Consider the following 17,191-nt stretch of genomic DNA (forward strand, 5'->3'; position numbering starts at 1 on the left):
ATGAGGGAACAGTAATTGTGGGAGTGAAAAAACACCCTGTTAAAATGTTTAACAATTGGGTAAAAAATAACAGCCCAGCATTTAGAGGCACCACAAGTCCCATAACTGTAGGAGAGGGAAAGAGGGGGCATTGAACTGGGAAGATCTTGAATCTCAAATTCCTCTAGACAAACAAAAAAATAAAATAATGTCCTTCAACATGCAAGCATGGAGGAAGCACTGTTCGCTTTAGCATTCCTTTATTGTTCAGGCCAGGGGCTGCCTTGTCAAGCTTTTGGTCTAAATATAAACCATTTGTACATTAGAGATAAAAATTCTAACAACTGGCCATCATGCTGTCTTAAGGTTACTAATCCCTCTGCATTAACTTTAATCATCGGATGTTTTTGAAGAGAGAAGTGAGACCAATTCCCTAAGGGTGTTCTGAATCCAAATCTCATTTTTCAAATTTTGCAAATGATATGCAGAGCTGAAATTAAAAAGCCTTTGAAATGAAATATTGATAGATAAGAAGGCAGTCCCTGAGCTAAGAAACCATACCAACGCATCCATAACTCTTTAATAGCTACACAGTTAGCTAAAGCAAGTTGTTTTGTATGAAGAAATGCAGTCCAAGTTACAATGAAAAAGTAAGCTGAAGGGGTACTTCTACCAAATGGCTACTAATACCCTTAGTCTGCAGCATTTTGTGAGAAGCAAAGAGCAGTCAACATGCCTTAGAGAAGCTGGAGGAGCTGTGGCAGTGGCCGAGTCAGACTAACACAGACCTGCTCCTGCTGCCCTGTGGTGTATTCAGCTTAATGCCAGGGTGAAACCCTTTAGAGCTCAGCACCTTGAGAATCTGGCCTCTTTTAAGATTTTATTCAGCATGGTACACTCACTGAATTTCAGATGTAAGCCACAGTTCAGAACACCAGTTACTGTTTTTCACTCTACTATTATTCCTGAGGGTGCACTTGCAATGTAATTAATTTTTATGTAGGGTGCTTCCCTCACCCCATTGACTGCTAGTATCTGCTCTGCTAGATTCATGTCTCCGCTTAGCTTTAATCTTCTGGGCTGAGATCCATCTCCTTGCACAGAAAAGCTGTCTGAGAGCAATCTGTATCTCAGGCAAAGCAGCTTCCAAGATGAAAAGACAGAAGCAGGGGAACGGGGAAAGTGGGGAAACAGGGCTTGGTCTCCTGTGGACAAGGTATGCTCAGGCATGATCACAACGGATTTTCATGGGACCCTCTTTTGAGCTTTGCCCCTGCGTCATCTTTCTGAGTGAAATCTTTGTTCGTTGGTTGCACAACTACAGATGCCCCTGGTAAAATAAAACGCAGCCTGGGGATGTGGTGATTTACGCAGCTAGTGTTTACAGGGGCTGAGAAGGGGTGCTGCACATCTCACTTGCTGCTGCCTCCCCGGCTATGCTGGGAGGGGATATCAAGGCTTTGCAACAGAAAATTTAGGATCTGCAAGTCCCAGAAGAACGAACTGGGGAGGCTTCACTAATGTATTAAATTGGCCCTCAGCATTACTGAAGCCATACTTAAGTAAGTCTCTTGCAAATGTGTGCTCTTATCCTTTTGTCTGGAAATATTCTGGGAAAATAGGGCTACTTAGCACAGTAGCCCCCTCAATGCTGAGTGTCCATTTTGAAACTTTTCTTCATCTTCCAGGCAAACTTGTGCTTTGTGGACATTGACAACCATTTCATTGAACTGCCAGAGGAATTCCCCCAGTTCCCCAACAAGCTGGAGTTTATCCAGGAGATCTCCGAGGTCCTCCTGCAGTTTGGGATCCCACCGGAGGGCAATCTGCACTGCAGCGACAGCGCCACCAAACTCAAGAACCTGGTCCTTAGTGACTTGGTGAATGACAAAAAGAACGGGAACATCCCCGGCAATGCCCTCAATATGTACGAGCTGCTGAAAGGCAATGAAACCATTGCTCGCCTGCAAGCTCTCGCCAAGAGAACGGGCGTGACGATGGAGAAGATGACCATCACGGCTCCCCTGGTGGAAAAAGAGAAGGATGTGAAATTGCAGTGTGAAGAGGTGGAGCTGAGGGACTACAAACTGAACGTGCAGCTCCGGGAGGTGTTTGCCAACCGCTTCACGCAAATGTTTGCAGACTACGAGGCGTTCGTCATTCAGGCTGCCCCCGATCTGGAATCGTGGCTGACAAACAGGGAACAAATGCAGAACTTCGACAAAGTAAAGATAGCTCTGTATTTATTTTTCCACCTAAAAGTGCTCTAGGAGGTGGGGGTGAATATCTGTGTCATGTATATGTAGCCTAGGTACTCTTTAATCCTCCCTTTCTTCAAAATCTGCCATTTTGATTACACAGGGCCAGGTCATCTGGCAAAGTAAATCGTGTGGATCTGCTGAGCCACTCAGAGCTGTCCTGGCATGTACCAGCCCTGTAAACAGACTGCTGCCTGCCTGACTGGGGGCTTTCCTGTGGGTTTTCTGGAAGGGCAGCAACGGAAAGTGACTTTTTTTCTTTTCTTTGCTGAGAGGAGAGGTGCACACACAAGACAAAAAGCGAATCCACTTTTTCATGTTTTTTGTTTCCTAATCTCACAGTAATGCTTTTTGTTAACATGTAGTCTTGTTCCGTAGAAGGTTATCACGTCATTATGTCAGAAGAGTACTGTTATGGCTCCATTGTAGTGTGTACACAAGAGTGAATAGGAAGCTGAGATTAGAAATGGGGAAATAAGTAGAGTGTAGGTTAGCAAGAGGAATGAGAAATGTTTGGAAGCTTGCACAATTATTATTTCTGAATGACTTTTCAAAGTAGATAACGCTCTTAACCATCAGCTTTTATAGATAAAAGTCCTACTCTGAGGAGAATGTCAGAGGGATAAATAGTAAAGAACAGGCTAAATATTGATTTCAGTCAGTTTTTTATCACACACACAAAAACAAAAAAAATCACTACCATGCCTTTTATTGTTTTTGTTTGTACTTAGGTGTTGAACAGTAGCGGCTTTCAGAAGTCAGGGTTTGTTTATGCAGTCTCTGCTAGTACTTACACAATAAAATGGGCTTTTAAGGTGAGGGTTTTCAAAGCTCAGTTAGAGATTTAAGCACATGCTCAATTTAATTGGAATTTCAAGAGCAATTGCCCTGCTTAACTTCACTGAGGAATATCAGCTGAAGAGTGTTGTGCACCCCTAAATAAATATGACACCTCAGTAAGAGACCTGGTCCCAAGCAGGGGTGTGTGGACCAGAGGTCCCACAAGGGCACGCACAGGTTACACACAGCTTGTGCCTGCAGGCAGTAGCCCCTAGACTGCTTTGAAACACATGGCAGTGCAGGTTGTGCTTCAGCAGCTCCATGTTCCCCTTACGCAAGCTGTCACAAAGCCTCCCAAGCTCCTTATTTCTCACAGTTGTGACCAGAGAGGTGACCCATGAGCCAAACCCCGCTGTAGCTGGATCCCGTCCTCTCTGAGGGGTGTTTTTGTGGTGGCAAAGCCTTGTCCAAGCCTTCCTGGTGGCTGCTGCATCAGTTCTCTGCTGTAGGACGGCTCGTCATGTCAGAGGACAGCGGGAGCGTGGCACTAACGCCCTGCTCTGTATTTCAGGCTTCCTTCCTCTCGGACCAACCTGAGCCTTACCTCCCATTCCTGTCGCACTTCATCGAAACACAGATGTTTGCAACCTTCATAGACAACAAGATAATCTCCCAGTGGGAAGAGAAGGACCCTTTCCTGAGAGTTTTTGACTCCCGAATTGAGAAAATAAGGCTGTATAATGTAAGGGCCCCTGCACTGCGGACATCCAACTATCAGAAATGCAGCACTCTGAAGGAAGCAGGTACGTTCGGATGGGCTAATAAAATATTCAGAAGTACAATGTCAGCCACAAGGAGATACAGGTCCTCAGTCATGGGAGTGCTGCAACCAGTGAGGAAGCCTGAGCTACCTGCGCAGCACTCTGCAGTGTCCGTGGTTCCTTAGGCAAAAACTTCAGTGGTCTTTTACGAGCTGTAAATATCAGGAGCCTCTACTTTACATCTGAGCTCACCCATTTTAAAAAAAAAAAAAAAAAACAAGCTAAAACCTGGGATGCATGCGGAAACTCACTGCATCCCCTTCCAGGCAGCTCCTGTCCCACCACCAGCAGAACCTCCCCTCGCTGCGCTGGTGGGACCAGCATCAGCCACACCGAGGAGCTGAGCCCCAGTGCCTGGGCCACTCACCTCATCTCCCCCTTCCTGTAAAAAGGAAGGGGTTTGGGCTCACACCATTTGGCCAGAGCTGTGGGGGACAGTGGGGACGTAATCCTATGTGGCACATTTGGTAGCTCCAGCAGGAGATGTGCAGTGTTAGCAAACAACACGCTGTGTGCTCCGGATCAGGATGTTTTTTTCACTATAGTCACGGGACGTATTTTCAAATTACATTTGAGTTTCTTACTGTGCAAGTACTTATTTAATTTCCAAGTAATATAGGGAAATTACACTCTTCAATTCGTTGGGACACAAATTAATGAACTGAGGCAAGCACATTTCTTGTGGTTTTTTTTGTTGTTGTTTTTAGTTTTCTAATTGCTTGAGAGCATTTTGCTTGTTACAAGTGTGACAAATAGAAAGAATTCCTATATCTGGTTAACTATTTCTGTTTAAAAACAATTCTAATTTACAGGTCGCCTGTCTATTCAACGTCTAGTTTTGGTAGATATTGTGGCACCGGAACCTCATTTTCTGTGTCTTGAAAAGCAGCAAACTGATAGTAATGCCAACTTTATTTCATATTTGCCACTCACACACATGGGCCCAGCACCACTCCAGCACTTGTTTGTTTAACCCACTATTTTCAGAACCCTTCAAACCATCTGTCCCCACACTACCCAGCCATTATCTCCAAAATAAAACCTCCAAAGGGATTTTTTTTTTTTTTTAGGGGGAAAAAAATACTGGAGTTGCATACTGAAGTTGTTAATTAAATGCTGCTCTTGCCCCACCGCCCCCTCTCCCCTTTGGCTTGCAGCACGTCTGACTCAGTGGTGAGAGGGTGACAGGTTTCATTTGTGTTCTGCTAGAGAGCGGAGGTGAAACCCTCGTGCCACATCATGACCAAACTCCACCGGTCTCAGTGGCACCGGGGTTTTTAGGGAGCCCTCTCCACTCTTGTCGTAGCCTCTGCCACGTCCAGATGTCTGCTTGTTGCCCTCAAGGCCTTGCTGGCTACCCGTGCTTTTTGACAGCCTGTCAGCCAGTAGTAGCACATCCACCCTCAGCAGGAGGATCACACAGGCGCCAAACATCTGCAAAACTCGGGGATCACCCTGCTGCATCTGCCCAAGGAAATGTCTCTGGGGCAAAGCAAAGTGCCCAGCCCTCACAGGGGGCTGCTCCAGCCCCAGCCAGCCCCAGGCATCTCGACAGAAGGAGCGCTGAGGCCAAACACCGAGCTGCAGGGGAAGCTCGCACTGCCCTTGTCAGCTTGTAACCCACCATGTCCCCCGGCGGGCTCCCTCAAGTACCAGCTTGCCTAACAGCTAACCTGTTTGTCCAAGCACTACTCGTGTCCAGATAACCAAATAACCAAATAACCAAATAACAGCACAGGTGTTTTCTCCCTTAAGTGTTGGATTTCAGGGAGTAAGATGAATTTTTAACTTCTTAGAGTCTTACTCGGGATCAGAGCATGACTGCTTGTTGTAGCACATGTAGCTCGCTGACGGGGTTGCTGACGTGTGGGTGTAACTTGCAGCCCAGTCCATCGAGCAGCGGCTGATGAAGATCGATCACACAGCCATCCACCCACATTTACTCGATATGAAGATTGGTCAAGGGAAATACGAACAAGGGTTTTTCCCAAAGTTGCAATCAGATGTCTTAGCAACGGGACCTACCAACAACAAGTAAGCATATTTTTTTATTTTCTGGAATTGAAAGTAGGTTTTTCTTATGAAAGGTCCACATCAATGGACACCGGTCTCAGTTTTGGATGGTTTCTGGCCAGTGTAAAGAAACCAGAGCAATTCTTTCCTTTTCTGGTTTCTACCAGGTAATTCTGAAGTTATAGCCATAGTTTGGGTTACACTGGAAAGTATTAGTTCTAGTTTTGTGAAGGTTTCTCTGTACTACTTTCTGTTCTAGTGGCGAGTACCATGTTTCCTCATACATATTTTTAGTTTTATCATTGTCATAATAAATTTAAAATTAGTTTTCTGGTTTGCACTAAATAGGATAATTTGGAAACCCAAGCCAAAATTCAGATTCTGAAATAAATTCTGATACTGAAGCCTCCACGTCACCATGCAGAAGGGAATTACTGCCCTCTCTGTTCCTCTCTTTCCTTTAACTATTATTATATGCCCCAAAGATTTTTGTAGCATTTTCAGTTTCCAGGTTGGAGTAACCTGGAACAACAATCCAGTGAGGCTGGAGAGTATGTGGTTCTTTTTTTGGTGACTCTTCTGATTCCAGTTAGGCTCCGTGCTGTGCTTTGATATGAAGGTAGGGGTACCTATAGCTGTGGAATTGAGCATATCATTCTGTAGTTAATTTGCCTAATGTAAAATGAGAACCTGTAGCAAGAAATTAACATGATTTCTATATCAATATAATGTGGAGTAAGTGCTGTAAGTTACATTTTTCCTTCCCCCCAAGCCCAGAAAGAGATTATTTCCCCTTCTTCCTTAAAAAAATGGAATTATTTGTGCATCAATGATTACTGTTTGCAAAATGACTAGCTCAGACCCTAACTTCCAGTTTCAGTAGTAGGTCAAGGTAGAGCACAGTGAGAGTCCAAGTTTTGAAAGCTAGCTCTTCTTCAGAAAATGACATGCACACACGCTGCTCTAAGATCCTCTGTGAGGTGCCCACTCAATTCTATTTATACATCTTTTGTACCCCCCAGTGCTAGCTAATCCTATTTTAATCACCTACTATGCAAAACACTTGCAAATGTTAAAATAAGATATCCGTAAGCACTGAATGTTTAAAGAATTGCAATTAGTTTTTGAGTTAACACCCAAAAAAATAAAAGGAGGAATGCTTATTTCAAAGTTCTTTGTAGTCATCTTGCAAGCAAAGATGGAAGTTTAAAGGTAATGCTTCCTTGAGAAACTGAGGATTTCTTCAACTTCTGGAAGATGTGTTTAGCAGTCTGTCTTTTATTCTTACACCAAGTTTCAGTTCTATGGTGTCAGCAACAGCGTGAGCAGGCTCAGCCTGCTCCAAGTTACTTGTATGTTCAGGCTCTGTCACAGAATCTTACTGATTCTGTGAATAAGCATTAAACCGAAAACAGTTTTCTTTGTGCCTTTTAAGATACTTCTATTAGATTTGTGCCTATTCTAAAATGTGACTTTAACTCCTTGAGTGATAATTTTTGATTTACCTGGTTCTGGTCCTCAAATTGCAGCATGTTTCAGAATTTGTAAATACAAAAATCCCATTACTTACTGCGAAGTGATGTCAAAGTGACAAATGTTTGGAATTCCTCCAGTTGTATATTGCCAAAAAGGTTTGTAATTGGAAAATCTCAAGACCATCTGTTTAATCTTTTTGATTCCTGGCATTTTATGTGAGCAGCTGAGAGGACTTTCTTTCTCTCCCATTTGAGACATGTGATTCTGCTGAATTTACACCCACAGATACAATAGATAGCCTTTTCATGCTCTCTGCAAATACAGTATAATTCTTTTGACCACAAAATCGATTGAACTGTAGCCTTCCAAAATTAATTTGAATTTCCCAGTATATGCTTATTGGAGATATGTTATATTTGCACACAAGCCTTAGCCTTTGAGTATGGGCATGTGGGAGGAGAACATTTCAGCTTCATTCTCAGGCACTTTGGATGTAGTGTGTGTGTGTACACATGCTCATGTGTTGATGAAATTAATGCAAAAGATATTAATTAATATGTAGATCAGAAATAATTTTGGAGACTTCAATTTTATATAGTGAATTTTGTCCTGAACGTTGTAAGAAAGTGTATTTTCAGGAGAGAAAAATCATTCCCATGCTCCACTCAGTTGTTCTTGGACAGTAGCAAATAAACCACTTCAAAGCTATTTTAATGGAAACCTGTCCTCGCTGGCTAGCAATCAGTTTTTTATTGTTTCCCTTTATGGACAAATAAGCTAACAAACATATAACCAGAGCTCATAATATTTGCTAGCTATTCTCTTCCTGTGCTGAGACAGAGCGGCGAAGGTACCTCTGTCACAGTCACGGGGCTGTTATAAGTATCGTATTATATCTAGGTCAGGAATATAATGCAAAGAACGAATATTTTTAGTTTGTTTAGTCCTAGGTCCTTTGTGTGATCCCAGACAACCATGTTGCTTGGACAGGCGGAAATTGTGTTTGGAAGAGGAGGTGTCTGGCTCTTGCTTGCTGGCCACGGCAAGCAGGTCTTGGGGATGGAGGAAGGGCTGACAGTCACGTTGGATCACTTCCACCTAAACGCAGCTGGGAACGAGCGTTGGTCACATTACCATGTATAAGTGTTAAAACACCGAGGTCTGTCATAAAGCGAAGTCTAATAATGTTTCATCTGTCAGCCTGCAGCCATGCTCAGCAGCCTGCTTTGCCCTACTTCTGTCACTCTGCTGCTTCCTCCCTCTCCCCCCAAGATGTCCTTTAGGAGGCTGGACAGGGGGGTGGACCTGTGCTGCTCTGGCCCTAGCCAGCATTACACTTCTTGCTGCTTTTGCTCATCTGCTTGCTCAGTGTAAGTTGGGAAGACAGCCCCTTTCACACGAGCTCCTCTTCTGGCCAGCTCATTCAGGCTGCAGGTGCCTGCTTGGTGTCTTCGGGGCTGGTCTGTACCTTCTCCCCCGGGGTGCTCAGGGAATATTAACTTGCTCGGCTAAGCAAAACCTCCCTGACAGTAACTCCAAATGTAATTTTTCATTTCTTTTCAGTAAGGTTAAAAAGAAACCTCCACCATCAACAAAACTCCATATATTTGAAGAATAGGCTTTCAGAAATACAGTAATTATAGTAAATACAGTAAATACCCTAATCATCTTTTTGATCAAAACTGCCAGAACACAGAAAGACTTTAACTGCAGAATATGTAGACGTAAACTTAAGCAAAACATGGTAACTATTGTGTCCAAATATTTGTCTAAATAAAAATAAATATATTTTTATATAAGGAAAAGAGCAATTCATCCCACCAACAGCAATTAAGGGGAAAAAAATCCAACCACAAAGCACAATTCTGTCCCCTTTCACATCAGGCAGCAGTGTCCTGCTTGGGATACTCTCTCTGCACTCATCCCCTTTGATACAACCCCCACTTCATAGGAAAACTTTCTGAATCTGCAGGCAGCAGCTGCAGCTTTCTATGAGTTCAAAAATGTCCTGTCCACGCTGCTGTAACCTCCTAAAACAGTGGTTTCTGCAGAAGTCCTCCTAGAAAGTGTCTCAGGAGGAAGCGGGCTGCAGCCACTTAGGCAGTGTGTCTACCAGCCTGGAAAAAAGCATCAGTTTCCAGAATTGTCCTTTCCTTTGTCAAACACCAGCACCACATTGTGATTTCTGCATATTCCCCTCTTCTTTCCCATGTATTTTTTCTGCCAGGCTTTTGAAATTTTATCTGGGATTCCACTGGCTGATACATTTTGCAACAATTCAGGAAAGGAATTTGAATGACAAAAAGGCAAGCTACATAAACACTTCATGGTTTGTGATTAGCTAATTGTTAAATGATGGTGAATATGCTTACAGTGCAGAATTAGAACAATGAAGCAAGCTGTGTTTTCAATCTAATTGATTACCTTGTAACTTAATTTGTACTAAGAAGCTTGATAAATGAGATTAAATTTTGCAGAGGAAAACACTGATTGCACATCAAGCATGGGAATATATTAGCACTCTGGCAATTTGTAGTGCTATCCACAATAGCAACTGTTTTTTATTTATTTATTTTTTCTCTTTTGAGGGAAGGTTTTGCTTTGTTACACACTTACAAAAAGGCTTAGATTATCATTTTTTAACCTTCCTCTTCATTTAGCTCTGTTTCTTTTCCACATTCTTTATCTATGCCCTGCTTTCACACTTTCTTTCTTTCCTGACCTGTGCATTTCCCCTTTTCTGGCCACTTCTCTCTTCTGAGTCCTTTCATTCGTGTTCTGGCATCCTGTGAACTTGGTGCTTTTGTCTGTCCTCTGTGTCCTGCGTTACCTGCAGTCACCCTCAGAAGAGAGCACAGTGCAAGTCTTCCAGCACAGATCCCTCTGTAGTTTGCCTCCTAACCTCGGGGTTTAGCTAAGTGATACATTCTTCTTACCTGTAAAGCAGATTTCAAAAATATTCCCTTGCTTTCTGCAGGTTTTTGTTCCTGTGCTGCATTTTGCTGACCTCATCACTATGTCAGTATTTATTTGTAAAAATTATGCATTGAGAATGTACAAGATTGGTTCATCTTTGTGATCCAGGTTATGGTGCAACTTGTGTGAGCACAGCCTTGTGGCCTCCATCACCACCACTGCCTTTGTGCTGGGAGCTGCCCAGCTTTTATTCGCCCATTAGTTTTCCTAATTTTTAAATAGAACTACTGCTTGCTTATTCAGTAAAGTTAATGTGGCTAACGTTTTTAAAGAAAATATGATTTATGTTATGCAAAGCAGTATCCTTTTGTTGAATCTGTATATGATGATAGAGTTCATTCTGGCTTTAACCAATTTATTTTTTGTGTGACAAATGACCTGTCTCTCCTCTATTGAGTACTTCTTACTATATGTGCTTTTTCTACCTCCTGACATGTTGGGTGCTGTTTTAAGGCTGGCAGGCTTCACTGAAGTTTTTTTGTTTCTTAAATCAAGCCAGATAATTGCACTTTGAAGTGGTAGAGAGTAACATCTCTGCACTGCATCTGAGTAAGACATGAGTCAGCACTGAGCCATCCACACACAACACTGATGTTATTTAAACTTCGTGCTTAGTGAAAGCTCACCTTTTAAGTATGAAAATCTGAAACAAGTGCTTACAATAACATTAGGTAATGTAACAGAGCAAACCACTGACAGGTGCAATGGAAATGTTAACCCTTCGTGTTACATACATACAAAATACATTCATTTTTGAGAATATAATGTGACTGACTTCGACAATAAGTGCTTTAAAACATTTTCTGAAATACGAATTTCATGTTATGGGAACTTGGAACTGGATGAGTGAGCCTTCTGCGTGCTGATCCTTGGCTCAACCAGTGCAAGGCAGTAAAAGAGCAATTAACTTATTTCAGTTAATATATCATTTTATAATAACTATGCAGAATTGAAGTTCGCAGGGAAATATGACCTTCCTTTTAATTTGTTTGGTCCAACATGGGTTTGACGTGCAATCTCTGTGTAGTCCCACACGAACTGCTCCTTAGCCTGAGCAGGTTACACGTGCAGTTTGTGTTTAATGCCTGCAGACTGCGTGCCTGCTTTTAGGGTTGTTGGAGGCATGGTACATCTGTGTGCTAAGTTATGAATACGGAAACGCGGTCAGATAATTCCTGTATGTATGTAAAAGGTGCATTGCAATGATTTGCAGACCTAAATAGCAGTCTGCCTCAGGAGATGATCTCTATGAGGAGATTTAGGTTCTGTCCTGTAGACAAGTGCATTCATTTCCTTCCACCTCTCTCTTTGTTATCAATGTAAATTGATTGTAAATTACAGTAGTGATTTTCATGGCAATGGCTATATTAGTTAAATCAGTGTGTGAGACTGAAGTTGTCTTTCAGATGCCTCTCACGTTCTTGTTCTCTGGCAACGTGTTACACCTACTGCAATGTATATCCTGCCCTTTGCACCCTTGGCTGGTTTGGGTAGGCTTCATTTCTTCATGCCTTCATGGAGCTTTGAATTGAGGGGGAGGAAGGGGAGGCAGTGGGAGAAAGAGATGAACACATGGTTGCAGTACAGCACGTCCAGGCTGCTGTTCTGCTAGACTGGTTTCTGACAGTTCAGTTTTGATGCTGACTGTATTTCCATTTTTATTACAGAAATCCAGCATCACAGGTTAAGTGTTGTGTTGTACAAGTGCCATCTTGATAGTTCCTCCACCCTCTGCAAACCTACTCCTGTGCTTGCTGGGTCTAATGTGGTATCAGATGATACTGACTTTGTTGTTGACCTTACAGTCTTGATGTTGAAGACACTTCCAGTGAAGAGCCTTTTGTTTATTTTCTCTATATTGAGCAGCAAGCGGTATTCCTTGGTCCCTACTCTGAAATATCACTGCTTTTTCGCAGTCCCTGAGGGGGAAGAACATTTGTCTTTGGGCACGGGCATCAGGAGATGAGGACAGACTACCAAAAAGAGTTTTTTCTTGCTGCTTCACATAGGCAGCGTGTCTCTGGGCTCTCTGCACCACAGCACCTGAGCTGCAGCTGCTTTGCCCCCAGAGACTTGGTGCTTGGAGCAACGCCTCTGCTGTGGGTAATACATGAAACAGCCAGTAGCCCATGCTCAGGGCTCTGCAGGCGAAATAATAATAATATTAAAAAAAATAGGGAGGGGGATTTCTTCGGGTCAGGGCATAGTTGGGCAACACCTAGGCTGGGCAGCTTCAGGACCAGCCAGGGGGGGCTTTGTCTCCTCTGGCAACCACTCCGTAGGGATGTGGGCACTCGTAGGGTGACCAGGAGGTTTAATGGAAAAGCCCAAGGGTCAGGGCTCAAAACAAGCACACATTTGCCTGTGTAAGCGCAGCTTTCCTCTCTTGGTTAGCAGCACCAGGCGAGGTGTGAATGAGGCAGCCGGCCTATGGCAGGGCCAGGAGAGGAGTCCAGCTCCAGACACCCAAATGTGATTTCAGCAACCCCCAAGGAGGTGGGGAGGGCTTTTAGCCCCTTTTGGAATCATTTGGAGTGGCTGAAGGGCAAAAATGTGATCTATGCTGATGAGGGGCTGAGGGAATGGTTATTGTAATATTTAAGCATTACTCTATGCAGCCCAGTAAAGAAAAGGCTTTAAAAGATTTAGCTGCTTAATGCTGCCTATCTGCTGTTAGATCTTCACCAAATCTCCCAGAGAGATTCAGAGCAGCATCCGAATGCACAGACCTCACCCAGCACTCGAGAGCTTCTCTTCCCTAGCCTGGCAGCTGGGGAAGAGGGGCCACGTGGCCTGCTGCACGTGTAATTGCTCCACCTAATGAACAGCAATTTCTTCCTTCAGAAGTGGCTAATGATCTTTACGGTTGTATGCTGAAAATGTTCAAATAGTTCTGATTAATAATCTGGAGAATGGCCTGTGCTGTCTCCCAGTTGGCTGGAATTAACTGAGAATGCTTTAATGACGGTGTATTACCTGTAATTATTCTGTGGGTTTTATTCCACTTTCACCTTCAGTGAGACGTGTTCTCTCAAAGGACGCCTGTAGTAATTCCTAAATCTTCCAGTAACTGCAGAAATGCAAGTGGAAAGGGATCAAATCTTTGTCTAGAATTCAGAATATATAACATGAATTACAGCAAAAAAAATATATGATAAAGACAATACATGATTCATAACTTAAATTTAGGTGTATTACTGGCATTCTGTTGTGTGAAAAGTAAGCTTGGTATTAACTTGCAACAAATGGGAGGTATCTAGAGCCAGGCAGCTAAAGTCAATTCTAATTCTGCTATCCTCTATTTCAAGGGGTTGGGTTTTTGCTATATTTCAACTTGCTGAGATTATCAGAATGCCTTTTTCTTCCCCTCTCAGTCATCTGATGAGGCGTTGGGTGTTGCTTTTGCAAGGAATGTGATGATTTATTAAAGTCACAGGTTGTATATTTTTAAGATTTCTGAGGAGGTGCAGAGACACTTATGTCAGTAATGCGTTCCTCTGAGAAGGTATAAGTGCCTCCTGTTCAGACACCTATTGGGCTGTTTCATTTACTTACAACAGGCTTGAGGCTACAGGGTTTTATAAATAAATTTCTTGTCATATGGGATGGTGAAGTGCTGAACCATAATTATGTGCAGACCCAGGTGTTTATTTCTTACTTTGCACTTGTTTTCTTGATGTTATTTGGAAGGTGGGAAGAGACTTCAATTCTGACCATAAAAACTTCAGTTCCTGTGACTTTTTTTTAACCTTTTGGACCCAGACAGCCAAAATTTGGTCTTTGATTGCCTCACTGGAGGAACTGGTGGAGACAGTTAAGTACGTGTCTTGCTCTCTGGAAGCTGGAGGGCTCAGATGAGCAGGGTTACATCCCTGCACTTCTCACGGGCCTCCTGCACCTCCCCAGTGTCTCGTCAGCCATTTCATGACCCAAGTCCAGCTCCGTGCAAGCTCCTCCTCCAGGCTTGCATCCACCTACACACTGCTAGCCCAAAATCCTTGCCCAAGTAGTTCGGATCCCAGATCCTGTTTGTATATGCTCCTGTTTGGGACGCATGTGGAAATGGATGGGTGTGGGGTTTGGTGACTCCTGTTCCTGCAGATACCCACCTGTGTGGAGAGGCTCACCAAGCAAACCCTGCTGCATTTTGCTCTTTAACTTCTGGGTGCAAGAGAGAGGCAGAGGGGACTTCATGAAGACACTGAAGGGCTTACAGGCCTTTTTTATTATTTTTTTCACTGCATTTATTTCTTTATTTTAATAAGCACAGCCACAGTAATTTATATCATTCTGAAGATGCAGCCTTCATGTGCGTTAAGATACTTCTTTTTAATGCTTGATAGGTTGTTTTATGCACAGTTATTTTAGCTTTCCTCTATAAATAATGTATTAACTTATTTATTCTCTGCACCAGTTGAACATTTTTGTTTGCAAGGATTTGACAGAATGCTGTGTTATTATTAGAAACCCTGCAATCACTTGAGATTCTGAATTCGTTGGCACGGAGTTATCTTGTGTTCTGTTACAGTATCTGGCACAAAGAAGCTTGGATGTTTGGGAGTTGTGGGGTTGCTCAGTTTCAAACCTGGTTACCTAGCTCCTGCTTTTGGGCAGCAGCTTCAGATGAGAAAAACATTGAGTTGGACATAAACTAAGATGTAGTAAAAATAGAATTTTTGTTATTTAGAATTTAGAATTATTTAGAATTGTTGCTATTTAGAAATATGATGGGAAGAAAAAAACATGGTGAAGACAGCATGACAGGAATGTCAGTACTGCCAATATCCTCTAGACATAGGTAGACATAGACACTGCAGTTACTGTCACGGTGACGACGTTCCCTGTGGTACTTCCACTGCAGGAATTATTCCAGAAACCTCTCAAAAGAGGAATTTTTTTAGAAGTTGTTACTCAAAACATACCCTTTTTTGTGTTTACACAGCCACCATTTCTATCAAACATCAGCAAGCAGGGGCATTGCTGGGTGCCTACACACAGCAGCATCCCTCGTGGTGGCACCAGTGCTGCGGCAGGCGCTGCCTCGCTTGGGCAGGCAGCAGGCAGGTGTCCACCAGGTCCCCTGGGTGCCCGGTGGCTTGTCACCTGCCCTGCGGGTCTGTTGGGTGTCCTCCAGCTCTGCATACAGGCTCTCCCTTCCAACCTTTTCCACTCCCATGTGTTTTCTCTCTCTCCCTCTGACTTCCCAGCCGTTGGGCCAGTCGCAGTGCCACGACGCAGCGGAGAAAAGACCGCCTCCGGCAGCACTCGGAGCACATCGGGCTCGATAATGATCTGAGAGAGGTAGGTGGCATCTGTGGGCAGTGCGACCTGTCTGTCCCCGAGGTGAGGCTTGGACAAACAACACATTGCTGCTTCGGGCAGTCCTCTTGCTACCCTAAGGTTTATGTAGGGTCTCCAGCTGTTTAAATGCTGCTCTTCACAGGTATTTGTACGTGCTGTACAATTTCAATGCACTCAATGATAATAATATACTTCTGTTATTTTGGAATATGACAGTCCCTTTGTCATCAGGGAAAAGCTTATTTGCTGATACAGACCCCTGTCGTGTAATGGCACGTGGAGAGCAGAGCCCTGGTGCCTGCCTGGGTGCAGAGTTGGAGCTCTGCCCAGCGTGAAGGTCTCTGGAAAAGCCAAGTCCTTGAATAAATGTCAGCTCTGTAGAGGCGAGTGAGGCAGGACTTTTTCTTTTTTAAAAGGATTTTTTTTTGCCTTACGTGGTTACTGACATGAGTAAGCCCATTTGAAAGGTTAAGACTTTGGGGTCTTTCTGTGCCTGAAGCTTGGGAACTCCCACACATCTTGTAAATGTCAGTCACATGCATGCATTTCTTTCCCATCTTTCCAGTTTCTTGTCCTTCATTAAGTATTTTCTGCCATATTTTTCCATTGATGTCCATGTGCTTCTTTTGCATGTCACTAGCAAAAATAAAACATTCTTGCTGTTTTGCAGTACGTCTTGCTGGATAATGTTGACCAGTGTTGACATTTGCAATTAAAAAGCTCAAAGGAATCAGTGGACTCTTGAACCTCAGCTTCCAACATAGCAAAACAGCATTTGTGAATGTTTGTTGTTTCTGCTAGGATGACTTTGCAAGTATATTTTAAACTGTGCCTTGCGTGTTTATCTCAGCAGAGCCTTTTCAATACTTTGTCATGTATTTACTTTCTTCTTTTTGGCTGTGGATCATATGCATGCTTCTCTTGCTTTGTTTCTCTTTCTGGCTGTTCTGTCATCGGGGCATCTGCCTCCTCTTAGCCCTCGGAGGAGCTTTTGCTTCGCCAGAACTCAATGGCCTTCTGGGAGTGGGACCAGGGGCCACCCCCTCCTGCACGGCCTCCTAAAAAATCCTTCTCTGAATGCTGCCTGGTATGTTTTAGTTTTTCTTGTTGAAAGCTGCTTTTGAGGTCTTAGTGTAAGGAACCACTGTCTTCGCTGCATCCCAAACCTCTCCCTTTCTCGTAGAGTACGAGCACGTCCCTGTAGTGCTTGGAAGTGTGGTTATAATCAGAAAAGTAGCTGGAAACCAGCTCCCAGCTTCCACGCCAGCTCCCTGGCAAACATGACAGTTGTGAGACTGAAAGACAAGAATTTTGTTTTGCTTCCTTTTTCCCATGTTGCTTAGCTGGCAATTCAGCTTAGGGTGTCAAATCCAAAAAAGCATCACTTTGACTGCTGGATCTTCCCATCCCAGCATGGAGGAGGGTGGTGGTGTGTGGCCGCTGATGTACAGGCAGAGAGTATTCAGTTGGTCCTATCGTCCCACACTCATTCTCCTGTTGAACTCTTAAAAGTTTAAAAAAACAAATTTAATAGCAAGACATGCAATAAATAAAATAAGATTATCTTTTTTTGCACTCTTCAGACTA

At 43.4% G+C, this 17,191-nt stretch overlaps 1 protein-coding gene across 2 annotated transcripts in view; it reads left to right on the plus strand.

The window, feature by feature from the left end:
* Window positions 1–17,191, plus strand: part of DENND5B (DENN domain containing 5B) — a 110,286-nt gene that overhangs the window by 69,446 nt on the left and 23,649 nt on the right. For both annotated transcript variants that reach the window (XM_066998487.1, XM_066998494.1), the window contains 4 exons: window positions 1,668–2,204; window positions 3,589–3,820; window positions 5,722–5,872; window positions 15,511–15,604. In XM_066998487.1, the coding sequence (XP_066854588.1) occupies window positions 1,668–2,204; window positions 3,589–3,820; window positions 5,722–5,872; window positions 15,511–15,604 (1,014 nt within the window). The remainder of the gene's footprint in view (window positions 1–1,667; window positions 2,205–3,588; window positions 3,821–5,721; window positions 5,873–15,510; window positions 15,605–17,191) is intronic.

Source organism: Anser cygnoides, chromosome 1, assembly GCF_040182565.1.
Source record: "Anser cygnoides isolate HZ-2024a breed goose chromosome 1, Taihu_goose_T2T_genome, whole genome shotgun sequence".
In the NCBI taxonomy this organism is placed as follows: Eukaryota; Metazoa; Chordata; class Aves; order Anseriformes; family Anatidae; genus Anser; species Anser cygnoides.